This window comes from Castanea sativa, chromosome 3 (assembly GCF_040712315.1).
Source record: "Castanea sativa cultivar Marrone di Chiusa Pesio chromosome 3, ASM4071231v1".
Lineage (NCBI taxonomy): Eukaryota > Viridiplantae > Streptophyta > Magnoliopsida > Fagales > Fagaceae > Castanea > Castanea sativa.
Genome location: NC_134015.1, coordinates 19,036,612 through 19,056,326, shown reverse-complemented (window position 1 = coordinate 19,056,326; position 19,715 = coordinate 19,036,612). Strand labels below are relative to the sequence as shown.

The following is a 19,715-nucleotide window of genomic DNA, read 5'->3' as shown; positions in this document are numbered from 1 at the left end:
GGCCTCCAATCCAACTTTTTAAAGGAGTATTATTAATTTAATGTGCTATCTTTAAGTGTAAAAAAAAGTACAATTCTAATTTTGTTATTCATTTTTTTTTTAGAAGTACAATTTTTAAACTACCCTCGTTGATTTAAACTCTAGTAAAAGAATGATATTGGCTTTTTAAATAAAGTAAATGGTAAATTAGAAAATTTACTTAATTTAACTCTTATTCTCAAAATCTCATAATGTACATATATTTAGGAATTTCTCTCATAATTGGAGTGATGGTGCTTGGTGCTTATATAGACTTTCTGCTTGCCATTATTCCCTATTTCGTGGAAGGTGTCATGTCATGGCTATAGTTACATGCATATCTCTTAAAATTCTTGCCCATGTTTAGGGAAAGTGGATTGAACGTGATGTGGATATCGGCCTTATGTGTCCCTAGGATCGTGCCTTTCCAATTTGAGGATAGTCGCCCTTCTTTACCACGTCCATAAATAACATTGGATTAACAAGTTAGGAAAAAAAAATTAATGCATAGAATTAAATGCGACTACTGATTAACACATGATAATCAATTTATACTTTGAAATAAATTCAAAAGTTTAATAATGTGGAAGGCTAAATTAAGATAATCTTTCAAAGAATGCACTACTTGGTAAAAGTTTAGACCCACCATAGTTAAAGTTCCTGTTTATATATAATTCGGACATGAGCTTATATAATATATCTATTGTGAACATTATTGTGACAATGACTACATAACTCATTTTTATATAATTTCATAATTCTAATATAATCTACCAGAGGTCTTATAATTTCACATGCATGACATTTTTGTATTTATATAGGTTTTAGTTGCAATTTGCATTCTGTTGCATTTAGAGAATAGAAACTGTAAGTGCACAATTGCGTCTAAACCCAAAAACACACGTGGGCTCAGGCCCAATGAGCCTTAAACAATGAAATTTGTAGAGGGTGGGCTCGCAATCTAGTTTAGTGATATTTGAAACTTGATGAACAGGCTAAAATATTACAGTGTTTGCAAATAATAGACAAACAGGGCAAAATAAACTTCCTCGGACGTAAGCCGAGAACAAATTATATATTATTTCTCTTCTTTCTCTCAAATGTCACAGTTCTTAATATTTGTCTCTCCCTCTTTCTTTGCCCTCTTTCCTCCTTAAATACTTCTTCTTCTTCCCTCTTTATCCATGTGTAACACAAATCACCCTATTAGACACCTGTCACATCCACCCCCCTCTGGAAGTCTTTAAATTATAGCAAGAAGGCTGACTTCTACTATTCAGGGGTCACTCCCCCATTAATGCGGCCAGAGAGGTAGGTGCAGGGTCTTTAATGTAGAGGTAGCAACCTTTTTCTAAGATATTTCTCTCACACCGTTGCGTCTAGAGGGTGCTTAAATCCCCCTCTTAACCAACGGTTTTTCCAGAACTCTGCCTTGATCTTTTTGGCGAATTCCAGGGTCATCGTGGGTTTATCCGAGGAGATATTCGTCCTCGGACGAATCCTCAAACTCTTGACTCATGGGCCGACTTACAGTTCTAGGAGGCTTTTAGTCTAAAATAAACTAGCGCCCATCAACAAAGCCCAAGGCTCAAACACTTACTTAGGTCCTTTTAGTCCCCACAGAAACTTATTGAGGGCTTGAATTAAAATGATTAAAAAATTAAAAATTTTAGGGTTTAAATTGAAACCACTTCAAATTATTGGAGAATTGTGTGATTTATTTAAGTAGGTTAATCATTTGACACAATTAGAGACTTAGAGTAGCAATATAGCCAAATGCCATTTGGTACAACCAGAGCAGGGATGGCTCAAGGCCTAGGGGCCTAAGGCCCCCTATGCCCCAGTCTTATAAAATTGACTCTAGGGCTCCCGAAATGTAAAATAATATCAAGACTTGTAGGATGACATTTTTTTTTTTTTTAAAGAAAGAAAGAGTGAGTTTTGCATTCTTTCCCCTCCAAGAATGCTTTGAAAATATTGCCTCAATAAAAATCCATATCAGTTAAAACCCCAAAATTGTTTTATAAAAGAAAATTGCTATGAGCGTGTTGATTAAATGGCTGAGATAAGAAATGGATGAGATAAGAAATGGAAATAGAACCTAAATACAAAAACTTAATTAGTTATTTTGTATCTCTAAAAACCAAGAAAAATATTATTTTTTAAAAACATATAATATAGAGTTAAACAAAAAATTATTTTATTGATATTTAAATATTAAAAAAAATCCTCTTCAAATTATATAGTATATGAATATGAATATATGATAGTACTTTGTTAGGTAGGTGGGTAAGATACCGTGATAGGTTTGATAAGTGGTTTGTAGGCTTGGAACACGTTCTCAGCGAAATTGTGTATAAGGCCTTATACAAGTCAATGAGGGAGAGATGGGAAAGGTGAGAAAGAAAGACATAATATATATACACACACACAAAATATAACCCCTTCCAACACGTTTCTAACAAGACTTCATTCAGTGTGAATGATGCTGATGCTGATGTTGAGAATATATAAATCAAATCTTGATTTTGTCCACCATTCTTGTTCTTACGGCACAAAATTGTAGTTTCAAGAAGCAGCAAAGCAGAAATATAGGGATAAACCCGGACAGCCCATGAATAAGATTTGAGGAAAATTGTTTGCATGGGATTAAGTTCCATATGTTCCATTCACAAATGCACAGCAAGTATACAAATCTTACCAAATTATAAATTAGTTACAAAGGAAATTTATCCATAACTAAAAGTTAGCTCTATAGTAACATCTAACCTAAAAAAGTTCCTAACAATGATCAATAAGCTAAAGATCAAAGTGAATCTGGAAAAAGAAAACAAAAAATTAATAAAAAGTTTATCTACTCCGTGCTAGAAGATGGTGCTAGAAGATGGCGGAACCCATATCAGAAACAAAAACAGGGGTACCCACGAGATGTATCTCCAGCTTCTTCACAGCTACTAACAGCCAATATGGCGAAAATTTCGAAGGAAATGTAGCCATTTTCTTTTTCTTATTTTCCTTTCTTTTCTTAACGTTACCTCTTTGGTTAAAGAATGACCAGGTTGACTACAAAGTAGGTGCAACCTGGCAGCAGGAACTGAGAATTTACAAAGTCAAAAAAAAAACAAAAAACTTCCAGGTGGAGTTTGGTCTCAAATTCTCATGAGACCAAATAATGAATCATCTAGGATGATTGTGAATCTCTTCATTAAGCAGCTGAGTCACTAAGCCTCGATCAGCTGTTGGCCTATTGTCACTTAAAATGCTATAAAGTGAGTTCAACTCTTCTGGGTTTGCCTTCTTGAATAGGCCCCTCAGTATTCTATCAACTCCAATGGGCAAAAGCGGATTTCCGGGGCCCCCTGGATCATTTCTTTCCTCACTGTCTTTGTATTGAGAAGTTTGTGGAATCTGTACTTGAGGTCGGGAGTAGGGCCGTGAGTCCCAGTACTCAGTGCAGACTCGATTCCTATCCATTGCCTCTATGGCCTGTATAAAAATAGCAACAATAAGGTTAACTTCTTTCTTCTTCTTTTTTCGAAATCTCATATATAATCATTTGTCATGAACTGTGAAAACTGTCAAAAACATGAGGAAAAAAATAGTATATATAGTACAAAGTAGTATAAAAATTTAGATAGTGAATGGTAAAATTTAAATTTTGACCAAATTGCACTAGGCTGGGGATTGCCACATTATAGGGTAAATCTTTCATTTTCACCCCGAACAATTTTAAACACAGAGAGTGATGGTGGGACACTCAGAGAAAGTCTAAAAAATCAATCTGATGTTTTCCACACCAATTTTCAAAGAAACAAAAAGTAACAATTAGTAGGGAGAAGAACACACAAACCACTTTATTTTCATTGAGATTAGCTTCACAAGAAGGATTAATGTCTTTCATCCTTCAAACAATTTTGTAAACAGAAACAACCAGAAGTGGACATTCAGAGCAACTCTTGAAAGTAAATAATAAAAGCTGATGTTTTGCAATATATTTTTTGGGTAAAAAAAAGGTGAACAAATCCAAAACAAACCACTGCAATTTCATTGACAAAGGACTTTCTATTGGTGCAGATGACAACATGCCAAATCATGTTCAGAGAGGGTTATACCATTTCCATACCACCTCAACTTTAATATTAGGCCTGAACTCACAAAATGAAAACTTATGCAATTAAAAGATAACACATAGTATTCAGATAAATTATCAGACGGGGAGGTGGGGAGGAGAGAGAGGGGGTTTTCAAAGAGCATAGTTTTACATGACTTATGCATAATAAAAGCAAAAGCAACCAATCATTTTAGACCTAGGTATATATGAATTGGTACTTTGGTAGGGTGTCACCTCAAAGCTTGTCTATATTTTGTGTTTTCCAAGCTTAGTCATCATCTATATATATGCAAAAGATTCCAGAGCCCAAAAGCAAGAAACTAGAAATAAATTTGAGTGGGAACATAGAGAAAGTACATTATAAGCATTTTATCGAGAAAATCACCCATGTCACATTGCAAACAGGCACTGTACTATAGTGGAAGTCAAGAAATCAGTCAACTGGTATATTACCTGCACGATTGCAGGTGAAGAGAACCCAAACATTTCAAAGCCATCAAGACTGCCAGGAGGCTGTAAAGGAGGAAGGTTTGCTTTTCCCAGTTTATGTTGCCTTGTGATCTCTTGATTCACTCTATCTCTCACCATTTCCCAGCATCTAGCAGCGGAGACATGAATGAACACCTCACTTGGGCATTGCTCCAAAGAAACCTAAAAAATTGGAGTATGGGTGAAGTATCAGCACTTTTTCTAATCAAAATCTCAAATATATTCTCTTTTTCCCCCAATTTTTTGATAAATAATTTCCAAATTTACCCAAATGTTAAATCCAATTATTCTTTTATATATAAGTAAGAAAAATCTGTATATAAAAACCTACCTTATGCAAAGGTGCATAAAATAATCAGAAAGTACAAATAGAAAGAGGAAAAGAAAAAAAGAAAAAAGAAAACTTAACTACAAGAATGAAGAGAACAATTAAATCTAATTATTCTAGGGGGTTGCTATTACATAAGACTTCTGACCTATGAAGCACAGACACAGATATGGGCATGGGTACGGGTACAGGTATGACATAGTGACATGGCAATTTTAAAAAATTTAGGAATCCTAAATTTAGGATACAGGTACGGCAAGAATACGCATATTAATTAATTTTAAAATTTTTGAATATTGTTAGGCATTTATTTTTTTTCATATAATGTTAAACATATATAAATTTAAGAGTAATAAAGGATATTAAAGTGACTTCATTACTAACATATGATGTTTAGAAATTAGAATACAAACCAAATAATGAGATCTAAAATAGTAAATAAAAGATAACTAAATAAGTGTTTAAGATTAAAACTAAAAAGAAATAATAGATAAGTGTCCCAGCTATGTCCTAAAATTTTTCAAAAAAAAAAGGACACGGCTAGGACACAAGTGCAAAAGTGTCTTAGGCATGTCCCATGTCCGATACGGGTACGACACCTCAAATGAAGTGTCTGTGCTTTCTAGCTTCTAACAAAAACAACTTCCCCTAAGGCTCCATTCTGAAGCTCTAAATATTTTGAAAGAAAATCTTATAAATATCAGCATCTTATACAAGTGGAATAATGGCTTCTAAGTATAAGTCTCCATGCTACTTTATAACCATCAGATTGCTCAAAATATCAGTACAATACTACAGTTCACTAAAGATGTTCATGCCCTTTCCCGTCCTACTCTTTTGCCTACCAGAAAGAGCTCAGTTTCATTTATTTCCACAAACTCCAAATGTTTTTCATATAAACCTCATTTCTCTAATCCTACAATTTCATAAAAGAAGACCTATATTAAAGCAGAACTGTTCACTAACAAACTCTACATCTATTTGGGAAGCACTTGAGGATTTTTTTATTATTTGAAAAACAGGCATTGAAAGTGCAAGGTAATACTAAGTGTTGACATACTAAAGTCTGATCTAGCACCAGAGTGAAAGGGTAGTCATTAACTGATTATTACATCTAACATTAAGGAGTCCTTGACCATGCTTCAGACAGTAATCAGGACAAAATCAAGCTTAACAAATAACAACCATATCATCTTCTTTTCTTGTATAAACTATCACATCTTATGAAATCTTAGCAAGGAAAAAACTCTGTAGCATCTCAAAGCTTTTTGATGTTCAATAACTTTTGGAAACTCAATACTATAAAGATTAAAAAGCTACAAGCAAATAATATATTGAGAGAGCCTTTTCTGAATAAATATGATGCAAGGTCAAGTCTAAACCAGCAAGAATATATAATAGCAATTGCAGGCAAGTACATACCATGAACAGAGGTCCATCGTGTCCTGCATCAAGAATTTCTGAGACATAGTAACACATATTTGTCGGATCTAATACATTTATGTACCTAACCCGGCTCCTAAATCCTGCATCAAGCAGAATAAATATGCATAAGCTCATGCTCCCTTTTTGTATATTAAGTCATACATCAGCTAGTTTCTTTTTATCTCAGTGGACAAAATGCATTAAACATACCTTTGGGAAAAATGGCCTGGCTGTTGCACCACGACTTTCCAGAGAGCACAAATCCAAATTCCAGAGGTTCTACACAGCAGTTTATCCTCCGCACTACCTTGGCAATGCGAGGACCCTTTTGGCGGAAATATCTGTCCAAATTGTTTGAGGTGCCAGATGGGTTTCCAGTAATAGTTCTTACATTATCTACTAAATTTGAGGTTGCATTTATTCCCACCTTTTCACTTATATTATCTACTGAATTTGAAGTTGCATTTATTTCCATCTTTTCATGCGTATCCCTATTGTTAGGTGATCCACCACCAGATGGTTGTGGATTCTGTGGGTAACTCCCAGAATTTACCATATCATGGTCACTGGTCTCTCTAGTAGTAGAGGAATCTTGAGATTGTCCTCCTACTTCTACACTAGTGGAAGCTACAAGGTACGGCATGTTTGATGGATTTGACCCTAGAAGAGGTCCAAAACTTCCATTATCTCCATCTTTCATGTGCATAGAATGAGATGAACAATTATTTCTTTCTGCATCAATTAATGAACTGACATCCTTTTCACCAATCACTGCAGCATCAGTCTTAGGGGTAGCCAGGATTGAATCTTTATTAGAATTACACACGCTTGGTTTATCATCTGAACCTGCCAGCCTCTCAGAAAGTCCTAAATGCTTCTCTGAAGAAGTTTCCTGTTCTTGTTTTGTAACAGGCTTCTTGGGTTCATCACATTCATCATCACTTAGAAGAATAACATTATCATGTTTCAAGACTGAGGGTTTCTTCACTCGAGATTCCTCTGCAGCTGAAGTTGCAGCATATGACGTGTCTTCTTGAGACAACTGGCAAACAGGATTTTTTAATTTGGGAGCCAAAAGGCCCAAAACAACAAATTGTTCTTTCTTGAATTGAGAGTTACGGTTCACTGTCTCAATCTTATGTGATGAACTAGGAAATTTCAATGATACCTTTCTTTCCTTCAAACGTGATTCAACTTCTGCACTCTTTTTAAGTTGAGAAATTTCATTCATGATCCCAGTTGAGTTCTTCAGGTCTTTACCAACTGGCAGCATATTCTCCCGGGACACATAAGAACTCAGGGCAAGTCCAAGATCAAGTCTTGCCCATCTGTATATAGCACTTAATTTTCCTTCCAATGCCTCAACAAGGATATTTAATTCATCGATGCCATAGCGAAAAAGAAAATATTTATTACCCCAAGCACATTCACAGAACTGCTTTGCATGATTTAAACATGCATATTTATCTGGGGAACAATGACAAATTGCTGCAGACAGGTGCAAATCAAAAAGGCATACACTGCATTCTCTCTCACAGGTGGCATCAAAATTGCTCTCCATCTTTATTGTCTTTGAAGAACTGCAAAGAAATTCTCTCCTCACTCGTTCCATCTCAACACGTGCCTAGAAAAGCGAAATTATAAAGTCAAACAGGAAACTTGAACACAAGTGTTGCTCATATCTGCTGCTGAACTGTACATTTTATTGCTAACATTATGATGAGATGTTTGCAAACTTTTTATTGAAATTTAGATTTAGTATTCATACTCTATTAAAAATCTAAAGATTATTTTTTAATGACATGGAAAAAAATGCTAATTAACAATCCAAAAGATTACAAACAATTAATAACAAATTCTGTAAAACTACAACCTTGAATTTCTCCCTACAGCATTTAGACATACTAGGATCCAGCATTAAATTTATCAAATAACATGTAGCCATTGATTTCCACACAGAACCAATAAAGTCTCTGTTTTCATCCAAAAATAATCAACTAATTTTCTTTCTTTTTCTTCTCATCAGGTTGACCAACCATTTCAGTTCCACATAATCACGGATTAACATCTATCAACGAATTATCCCTCCATCCAAATCCATGTTCTGAAATGAACAATGAAATCAAATTGCAGGCTCAAACCATAATATAGGCCCTCCAAAATAATAAATTCAAAACCAATTTCAAAAATGATATGCCATGATTCTATCATTCTCCTAGTGCTAAGATTTTTACTTGTGCCATTAAATTTTTTATTGATAAGTTACACACACACCCAATGGGTTTTGAACCCATGACCCTCACTCTCCACCCATTCTTGTCAGATGAGAATGCCCATTTGAACCACTCAACAGGATTATCCCTATAGGTTTTTTTTTTTTTTTTTTGCCATTAAGTGCTTAAAATATCTTAATTTTTCTATTTCAACCACTGTCCTATTAAGTCAAACAAAATTTTGGATTCCTGATCAACTCAGGCTATAATTTTTTAGAAGTCAAAACTATAAGTTTTCCAATATGTAACCATCCCAAATCCCCCAAAAAATAAATAAAATAAAGAAGAAACAATTACTAAGAGAGGTTGAGTTTTACCTTGAGTGCTTTAGATAAGATCCCATCCTTTCCACAGACATCTCTCCATCTCAAGTTATCCAAGGTATTTTTCTTGAGTAGATTTAGTTCCCAGTGAGCTCTCACTGCTTCCCTTGCAGCCCCAAGTAACAATTTATCATGCGAAATGGAAGTCTTTCGTCCCTGCTCACGGTATAGCTCTACAGCAATCTGCCCGTGGGGCAGCCAATCAACCGGAGCTACATTAACTGCCTCTGCACAATTGAAGCCGCAGTTGAACCCTGAATGATATGCTCGAGGGAAGGTCAGAACAAACTCCCCAGGATTCTGTACACACCTATAGACAGGGACCCCCTCAGATTTCAGTATGGATGGGGAAAGCTGCGTGACCTGCATGAGAAAATCATATGTTCAGTGCATAGAGAATGCAATATAGGTCAATAAACACTAAGATCGAGGAATAAAAATCTAAATTTCCTTCCCCTCCCTCCTCAAGTAAGTAACAAGAAAAGAAGGCATGGTTTTCCAAGAAAAGTTTTCATTATTCTGGTCAAAGAATCAAAATAGCCTTACTATCAAACTCATACTACATTAGTCAATACACAAATCTATGTAAAAATATGAAAAAATTCTAAAATTATTTCTCTGCCCCTTTTCATGGCTACCTAACAAATGCTGCATGTTTCGCCCATCTCTTTCTCAACAAACAGTCACTAACTTTATTAAAACAAAAAGAATTGTGTGCCATTCACAAACTATCAGATGTAGGATCCCCACAAAGAACATAGAAAGGGAAAATGGTCGCAATCTAATAAAAAAATATTTTTAGACTTTAGGGTAATTGTATATAATTTCCAAATATATTAATCCAGATTCATACCTAAAGATGAAAATAAAATATGCCTGAACAGAAAAGAACACAATCGTAGTGAAGTTTATTGATAAACCTCATGTCCCATGAATAACATTCCATTAAAATTTGGTGAACAGACATATAACCAAACATCCAAGAGCTAGTGGGAGCAGCACACAAGTAGTGATTTGGCACTGACCCTTTACAATTAAATATATGCAAAATGTATCAGTTATGGAAGTAGCAATGGAATCTTAGGAGAGGAAGCTTGCCTCGACAGCTGAACCAAACCCACCCTACCCCCTCCTCCAAATGGAGAGAAATTTTAGAACATCTATTTTTTTATTATAAAAAAAAGAACCCTACAATTAGAGGCTAATCGTGCTGGCACAAACAAGAAATCACAGTAATTTACTTATTTCTATGTTGATACAACTTCAATTTGAAAAGACGACAGGAGATGAAACCTTCATTAAATTATTAAAAAGATAAGAAACTTTAAGAACAAATGACAACAAGACTTTAATAATTTAAACAAACATTACCCAACATTTCCAAAAAAAAAAAAATAGAGCATTTCAGTCTGTATAATTAGTTTTTATTAACTAGAAAATAATAATTTAAGAGGAAAAGGTAAGATGAATTATTGTTCTCAATGGTCCTGCATTGTTAGTAAGGAACCCTTAGGCTCGTTATCTAGGAACTTGTTCAGAATACCATGAAGGCAGGAACATAGGAGTTTGTTGCTAGGCATTTGAACCTTCTCAAACAATCCTATTTCAAGAACCAAAAAGAACAGTACCAGATAACAGATGACAGGACGAACATATTTCCTTAGAGACATATATTCAAAAAGGTAGATAAAAACAAATGAAATATTCTTAAGGAATTACAAGCACATAAGTCCAAATAACAGATCCCAAGAAGAACACATTGCCTTGAGATGTAATATATACAGACAAGTTGACAAAACAAATGGAAAAAAAAAAAAAAAAGGAATTACAAGCACGTGTCCAAACAACAACTGAACAAAGAACCCCAAGCCTGATTCCAAACATGAAACAACCATATGACACAATGCAGTAACTTTTACTTACAAGCTTATGAAGCAAGTCTGGTTGTTCGTCAAAAAGGTCAGGCAAATGCTTTCTCATAGCCTCCTCCAATTGACAGGCATCCGTACCAGGGACACCATACCAAATTTTTGGGGCACCCCAGTGCATGTAATTCAACGAGTACAAGTGGTGATCTTCGACATGCTGTTTTTTAGAAGTATAAAACAAAAAAGAAAGATTTAGTATCATCGACATCTAAAATGAAGACGTGAGCTAAGCTGCATAGAAACAATTGTCATCCTTTGGTTCCACTTCAAAATATATGCAAGAGTTAAGATGTAAATTTTAATTTTATGGTGCTAATTTTAAAAGTTGAAGTGAAAGAGTCATGATTCTCAACCAAAAAAAAAGTGAAGAGTCATGACCCCAAAACATAGTAGTTTGAATACTCGCTTACTCTGGTAATTACCTAACAAAATAAATATATGCCTTGAGATAGATTTAAGTTTATAACATGGAGTATGAACACACAAAATCCGCAAAGTATATACGGCAGATTCAAGGTTGAATTATCTTCCACCATTTATTGAAAATAAAAAATAAAATACAAAAGAAAGATAAAGATTAAATAGGAAACAGAGAGTCCCACAGCTAGAGCAAAAAGACTAAGAGGGAAAAAATAGAAGGTAAAACTAATATCCTAATTACTCTATTCCTCATTTTCCTTTTTCTTGGATAAGTTACATAGCTCTGTACTATTTCTTTTCCAAAATCCTCTCATGTTTCAATCATTTTACAATTTTGTCGGACCATGAGCTGTGCCATTCCACCTCAAAACCAATTGGTGATGAGAAAGACACTCAAATCTTTTATGGCATTCAACATCACACCACGCGGGCCTGTTTTTAGAGTGGTTGTAGGGAGTCAAATTGTGGTCTTCCCAACAATCCCTCCCTCACAATGACACTCCCGTGACTCAAACCCATGACCTTGGCTCTGTTACCATTTGTCGAACCGTGAGCTGTGTCATTCCACCTTAAAACCAATTGGTGATGAACATACTCAAATCTTTTATGGCATTCGACATCACACCACGCGGGCCTGTTTTTAGAGTGGTTGTAAGGAGTCAAAATGTGGTCTCCCAACAAATTTAGTTTGGGCGTTCAAATGTAATTCTTGGATGTATAGAACCATGCATATCCATTCATGTCATCCATATGCACGAGAACAGGCATCTGGCATATACAAACACATTCTTACACAAACATAAAGGTTATATACACAAGTGATGGCATTCAATTTTCAGAGATTATAAGCTGATGCAGCAGGAAATTAGACATTTACTTACCCAACAAAAGGAGGAAAAGCACATCCCTACATATAACCATGGCACCAGAACACCAGATATATCACTGCTTTCATAAGATAGTACAGATCCAGGAAGCCTAGGAAAGTTATTTAAGTTCCAGCCCGATTTTATATACATTTCATCTGAAGCAAAACCAACTTGACTGGACATTTTGGGAAACCCACTGCCAAAAAGCCCGGTTTCCAAATCAGCCCCATACAGCACCTAGAAGAATCATAACATTGCAGTTAAGGCTACGTATGCACAGGGAGACATACCACATGCACAGACAATTGAAGAGAGAGAGAGAGGTGAAATATGGTGAAGAAATGTATGGAATAATGAAATGCTAACATCAGATCAAACACTAAAATCATACCTCAATTTCTTCAGTAGGTTTCTCAACCATTCGCCAATATTCACCCTCTATATTCTCAATGGATGGCTCCCACTGCTGTTTAAGCATAGCAATATTAGCCCCCATATCAGTAACAGTTTCAGTCTTGCTAAAGTATTGGGCCTTGAAGTCCTCTGCATATTTCCTAAAAGATTCCAGAGTAAACTCCGGACCAGGTTCAAACCCAAACGTTTCAGCCTCTAAAATTCCAGCATCACAAGGTTCTCCACTACCAGTCACACAATCTACCCCCATCCGTGAGCATCTTCTCCTTTTCCTCTTCATATTATTATGACCCTTGAACACCTTTTTCATTGACACTCGATTTTGAAGTTTGTCAACCCTCTGGACACGTGTAGCAAATTTAGCACCCTCCCATATATTTTTCTCCCTAAGAGGACAGGGAGGTTTCCAGGAAGAGGGAGGTACAATGCGACAGATTCCATATGGTTCAGCTCTAAGACGTATGCTTGCTATATAGTTCAAAGTATCTTCGAACTCCTGAAAAAAGGCCATTTATTAATTCAAAGATCTTATTTCTCCAAAATAAATAACTTCAAAATTGACAAGTAATAGTAACAATGATAGAAAATAAATTTTAAAATTCTGACAACTCAAATTCTACTGCTAAAGTTAAAGACCTTTTCAGTTGGGTAGAAGATGGGAGCATTCTCAAGGTCTGGCCTCGAAGCATCTTCTGGATGCCATCTTGCAGCAACCTGTTACAAGACCACAACTATCAATGAAAAAATATCAAGACATTAAAATTTTATGTCAGGAACACATCAGATTCAGCTCCTCTGTCACCATTGCAATCATCCGCCTGTCAACAATCACAAGTGGCCAACTCAAGGCATGATGCAGTCTTTTTGTCATGTTGATACAAAACCAGGAGCACTTCCAGAAATCACTTCCTAGGCACTGTAGTGCACTATCACTGCTATGTGTTTCTAATTGGTACAACATGTTTTTTCCTTTTATTTTTTCCCCCTCTTCATTAGGTTGTAATGCCATTAATGTCCAATACATAAAAATAGTATATGTGTATGGAGGAAACATGCAATTGGGCCACATAAGGGAAAGGCCGATGACATCTAAAGCATACAATTTTAGAAGGCAACCTTTTGGCAGTTACTACACTCTGGACATCCACGGATAACCCCCTTGGGAAGGCGAGGCCTTGAAGAAAAATTCTGCAACAACAAATGGCACTTAAGTGTTAAGTCATTATTTACAAGTATAGCTCTCTCAAGAGAAAACAGAATGATCAATAAGATCAAGAAATCAGAGGGCCACTAAAAACACATAATTATCTATTACAACAAAAGAAAGAACTAACTTGATCAAGCCGCTCAGCATCAGACTCATCCCCTGAACTATTCTCATATCGTCCATAGTTTATCAATGGTTTACGCCGGAGGCACCTTCTAGTCTTTGCAGTATCACTGTTGTCAACTTCAGTTTCCATCTTAACAGGCTTTGACTCAGAATCATTTGTTAAAGCCGAGCTACTAATTGTGTTTCCCTTGTTAGGTTTCTCACTATCTTGTACCTTCTTCAAGGTAAAAGAAGTAAATGACTCAAAACCTGGTGGAACTGATGGAAAATCATCATTCTCATCTTTAATGCAAGCTCTCATAAACTCTGTTCCCATCAGGACCAGGAAACAAAGACAATAGATATTATCGTTTCCAACTTGTTCACTTTATGCAGAAAGGAATTGATCTAATTCACAGGTCCAATACAACAATTGTCTATCTTCAGTTTATCACCCTCATCAAAAGACTAAAGTTATTCTGCAAACCAAAAAAAAAAATTGAATAAATTGAAATTAATTAACATGTTTACATACAGAGAGAAAACAAAAGGTGCATGCAACTCCAGCTTCATTATCTACGATCTGCATGATGTATTAGAATACATATTGCTAGCACAGCATCACTATGATACCCAAAACACAGGCATTCATATGCGGGCGAGTGCGAGAGAGGAAGAGAGAGACAGAGACAGAGAGAGAGACCATGTCATAAAAGATTCACAAACTTCATGTTTTGGGGCTAATCAACACTGTTGCAATTATATCACAAGGAAAAACAATTTCATTTCCCTATACACCATCAAATGGCAATACAAATTATACTGCCTGCACTATCATCAACCCATAAACATATCTTAAATGAGAAACCTAAACACCATAAAATAAAAAATAAAAATTCCATCAGGCCAAACACCTGAATAGTTTTAATGGCTTTTCCATTCTCACTTTCTTTTCTTTTTTTTCTTTTTTTTTTTTGTAAATTATTAAGATCTAAAACATTTTTTGAATGGGATTAGCTGTTGAATCCAACATCCATCACCCACATTGTGAATCTGTGTGTGTTTATAATTTTAATAACACAATTAAGTAATTAATATTCAAGGATCATAAAATCCTGGAAAATTTTTGTCATTACAAATCATACATGCATCAGATTTATAAGCTCATGACAACAAAACTGAACTAACCAATGATCAAAGAAAAATCCCTGAGAAAAATTAATATAATCGTTGAATTCATTGCAATCAGACAGAAACCCAGAAAAGGACAAGATTACCCCCAAAAAAATTACTATAAATTGAATAAAATCAAAATTACATTAATATTAAGCAAAATTTGTGCTTACATGTGTTGATCCAAGAGTCTGGAATTCCCATTGAACTACAAGCAGCTCAAACTACAAAAATTTGATTTCAAAAAAAAAAAAGCAAATTACTACCAGAAAAAAAAAAAAAAAATTAATAAAAACAATTTTGAAAAACCTAATTTCAAATTAAATTTTGAAAACAAGTGAATCTGATTCTGCAGATCTAAACCCTAACCCTAACCCTAACACAGATGACTGGAAAAAAAATCCATCAAAACCCAAAAATCAAATTCAAAATTTAAAAATTCAGAAAAAATTTTTAAAAAAAAAAATTCAAAGAATTCATTCCTAAAAGGTACACACAAATCGTGAATTGACAAACCAAACCCACCTCTCTCTCTCTCTCTATCTCTCTCTCTCTCAAATCACAGAGTTTCACATAGAAACCCTAGAATTTTTCAACACACAGGAAGATTATATAACCAATCCAAAGCAGAGAAGAGTGGATAAGGGCAAATCTGGAAACAACAAATAAATAAATTTCAACAATTCAAAGATTTTTTCTTGTAGTAAAACCATAACAAAAAAGGAAACACATGATAAAACATGTAACAGATTTTGGGGTTTGGTTCTAACTAATAATTTTTCCTTCTTTTTTTTTTGGGTACAAAAATCTAGAGCTTTACCTTTCTCTTTTATTTGTTTTTATTTGTTTTTAAAAAAATAAAATAAAAGGATGTGCCTATTGCCTAATGTACTAATTTAGATAAACTAAACCTAATAACTTAAAATAAACCTGTTTTTTTTTTTTTTTTTTTTTTTGCTTTGAAAAATTACCTGTTTTCTGAAGCAAGCTCAAAACCATGGGTTAAAAAGAATATATTATATGGTTTGAGAAGACTATTGGGTAAGGGTAAAATGGGGAATGTGAGAATTTAAGGAGGTGATTAATTGGGCAAAAGCTTGTAATAATTAAAGTTAAAATTAAATAGTAGTTTAAATTAGGTTTTTTTTTAATTAAATAAATAAATAAAATTTTGGAGGATGTGAGAAATTGGGGAGAAATTGACGAGAAATTGGAGACGTACCTGAAGAGTGTTGAAGAGGTTTTTGGTTGGTTTCGGAGTTTGCGCGTAGATATGAATTTAGGAGAAGACTGGGTTGAGTCTTGACTCTTGAGTGTGTGTGTGTATATTTTGGGTTTGGTTTGGTTCGTTAAGTCTTGTTTGTATTTGTATAGAGTTTTGTAGCGAATGGGGGGGCTATAATGGTCACAGGACTGTTTCGTTTAGTTTAAGTAAACACCAAAGAGCTTTTTACGTGAGAAGTGTCCTTTCTGACTCATGGTGCTCAGGGTACTATACTGAGAAGTATCTTAACTTGGAGATTCGACTCTCAATTCTCAACCGAACAAAAATCAAAAATATTTACACGTTTAAATTGAGACTATTTTAAGCATGCAATACTCAGACATGTTAGTGATTTATCTGGATGATATTCCTTCACACTTTCGTTCTATTCTTTTAGCCGATCGTTGCCTAATAATCTATTTTAAAAAATTTTTATGAAAAATTTAAAAAATTGTTCAAAAAGGTTAATCAATTTTTTAATTTTTTATAAAAAATTTCTTAATATAGTTTACTGACATATTATTTGTGGATTGCAGTTAACTCAATTGATAAAATGTCTTGTTGATGTTGTCGTTGATTAAGATTTCTAGGGTTTGAACTTCTCCTACACTATAAAACCAGTTGGTGTCTTAGCATGACAATAAATAGTAATTAATCATGAAACGGACATTATAATTTATAAGTTGAAAATCTATCAATCTAACTTACTGCCTTAATAAATTTAGGCAAAAGTTTAGCTCCAAATCTATTTAGAGCTATTTGCATTCAACCTATTATATGGCGATTCAATACACCATTAATATCTAATTTTAGTCACATGAGACATGTAACTTATTTAAATAATATAATATACATAAATATTCTTAAATTTCGTTTCATATTAGGTCTAAAGCCAAACTTTGTCTATATATTTAAATATAGGTATAATAAAATTTGAATTATAGTGTTTGCTCCATTGTCATTCTGATTAGGTGAAGACTTTCTAGGCCATAATTCATTCCAGGTCTTTTTATCAATGTAAAAATAGTTTTTTCTCAACAAAAAAAAAAATGTAAAAATAGTTATATCTAGAATTGTTCTTCCTTTATTATTGGGTTTGAGAGACTTATCAGGAAAAGAAATTTTGAGTATAGAACAATTATTTTTATCAATTGTTCTCTGATGGTTGTATAAAAGATCTGAGGTTCAATTTCTGCCTACACCAAAAACTGATTGGTGTCTTGGTCTGATAATAAAAAGCTATTATTAGGAGCGGACGCCATAAGTTGAAACTTAAAAAAAAAAAAAAAATTATAACTAATAACAACTAACCACATATAATTTATTATGAAATTGCTGTAAAAATATTATGAATATAGCAATTCTCTGTAAAAGAAATGTTTGTAATGTTCAATACGGTAGTTAAGTGCAGTGCCAATAAATTTTTCATTTATCTTCAAGGAAGTAACTTGTATTTTCGGTATGCAAGTTTTTCATTATATAAATCCAACAAAAAAAGATATTTTATGTATCTATTAATTTATATATATATATATAATAAAATTTTAATCTGGATCTACACTATATATTGAAGTGAAAACTTAACAAAGATTTTAAATTATATTTTAAATATACTTAAATACAAACAATGAAAAGTTAACAAGCATTTTATCATCCAGATACCTTGACGGTGGGCTCAACAAACTTTAAGCACATGTTGTACGTCCAAAAACTATAAATTCTGTCCATGGATCCACCATGTCTTATGGATAGAGAGAGAAACTTCTTTTTTAATACATAAAATTTCAACCTAGAAAATATACTTTTATGATAATAATTGTTTTTATTAAGTCAAGATACTAATAAATTTTTTACTTGAATACTATATTTACAAAAGAATTTATCAAATGAACTAATTAAAAGTTAAAACTCACAAAATAAAATAAAATAATATGATAAAAAGTTTAAGACACCCATGACCCATTTGTTATTTTTAAAAGAATAATAATAATAATAAAATATAATATAATAACAATGCTTTTGATTAATATTCTTGTTCTGGTCTAAGATGTAATAAACAAAGTGTGACAGAAAAATAATAGAGGAAAAGCCTTTGCCAATTGCCACCTAGCCGCATTCTTTAATTGAGGGGGACTATCTGATCAAAGTAATAATAATAATAATTATTATTGTGGGCAATAATTTTATTTGAGCTTTTGGGTAAGCATGGTAGGTAATGCGTAATGGTGCCGTAGTTTCTTTTTCTTTTTCTTTTTCTTTTCCTTTCTTCCTTAGATAAAGTAATGGTTCCGTAGTTGACAAAACTATAATTGACTTCTTCCCAACCATATTTGATATTTCCGAAGGAGGGTCCTAAAGTGGCATTGCTGGACTCATAAATAGAGCCAACCTTCTCACCTTTCTCTATAAAAAATAAATAAATATATAAAAAGTCCAACTATTTTCTAAAAATGGGCCCTGTGGTCTATCTCTGTGGGTGTGACTTATATTTAACAAATGGGCCTTGACATGTCATCTATTTAATTCCAGATGCCACAATAAGTGTATTTTTATTTTCAAAAAAAAAAAAATCAATTTATGGCATTGCTCCTGATAATAATTATTAAAGATTTTACCAGTTGAATTAACTGAAACCCACATAAGTATACCAAAGTTGAAGTAAAATGTTTGTGAGTATTTTAGTGTAATGTCTAGGTATTAATTGACTTCAAGGTTAGTGAGTGAGTTAGGGAAGTAACATTTTTAAATAAAAAAAACAAGGGAAGTAACATTTTACCAGTTGAAGGTTGACGTTTTTTTATTGCGGCAACTCACATTAAATGGTTGATGTGTTAGGGCCCATATGTCACTCGATGAAAAGGCTACTAACAAAGATGGACAGTAAAGCCTTTTGAAAATGAAACCACTCATTAAGAGTGGGGATGGCCATGGATCAAGGTATGGGAAGGGTATACCCATACCTGACTTGATTAATTTATCCATGAATACCTAATTATCATACCCAATTAGTACTCATACCCAATTGTTACTCGATTTATTTACCAATGGATATCCATACCCAACCCAAACCTCATTTCTATCATATACCAAATATACTTAACAACCACTAAAATGACCAAAATACTCCCAATATCTCTAAATTCACCAATTATGCTAAAAAACCCACTAAAATGATCAAAATATCCCAAAATCTTTAAAATGAGCAAAATACCCACGAAACTTCTAAAAATAACCAAAATACCCTTTGATATCTCTAGAATCACCAAATATACTAAAAAACCACTAAAATGAACAAAATATCCCCAAAATCTCTCAAATAAGCAAAATAACCATGAAAACCTCTGAAATTACCAAAATACCCTCAAAAT

The 19,715-nt window shown here is 33.8% G+C and overlaps 1 protein-coding gene across 3 annotated transcripts; it reads right to left on the bottom strand.

The window, feature by feature from the left end:
- Positions 1-2,642: 2,642 nt before the first annotated feature.
- LOC142627454 (putative lysine-specific demethylase JMJ16) lies at positions 2,643-16,434 on the bottom strand. Of its 3 annotated transcripts, none has more exons than XM_075801319.1 (13): positions 16,306-16,425; positions 15,257-15,307; positions 13,933-14,389; positions 13,715-13,786; positions 13,235-13,312; positions 12,576-13,094; positions 12,197-12,421; positions 10,891-11,052; positions 8,962-9,330; positions 6,582-7,995; positions 6,369-6,472; positions 4,583-4,780; positions 2,643-3,504 (listed from the first exon to the last, which is right to left on the bottom strand). In XM_075801319.1, the coding sequence occupies exons 3-13, from the start codon at positions 14,245-14,247 to the stop codon at positions 3,196-3,198; spliced, it is 3,765 nt and encodes a 1,254-aa protein (XP_075657434.1). In that variant the 5' UTR covers positions 14,248-14,389; positions 15,257-15,307; positions 16,306-16,425; the 3' UTR covers positions 2,643-3,195. The 3 variants fall into 3 exon arrangements, with proteins under 3 accessions (XP_075657434.1, XP_075657433.1, XP_075657435.1); XM_075801318.1 differs by lacking the exon at positions 16,306-16,425 and adding an exon at positions 15,609-15,711; XM_075801320.1 differs by lacking the exon at positions 15,257-15,307 and having other exon boundaries at positions 16,306-16,434.
- Between the last annotated feature and the right edge of the window lie 3,281 nt (positions 16,435-19,715).

Bases quoted from the DNA above. Each gene is read 5' to 3' on its own strand.
- LOC142627454 (XM_075801320.1), bottom strand. From the start codon at position 14,247: ATGGGAACAGAGTTTATGAGAGCTTGCATTAAAGATGAGAATGATGAT. The intron at 13,787-13,932 runs GTTAGTTCTTTC...TTGTTGTTGCAG, and splicing joins ATGCTGAGCGGCTTGATCAA to AATTTTTCTTCAAGGCCTCG. The intron at 13,095-13,234 runs GTCTTTAACTTT...GCCTTTTTTCAG, and splicing joins TCTTCTACCCAACTGAAAAG to GAGTTCGAAGATACTTTGAA.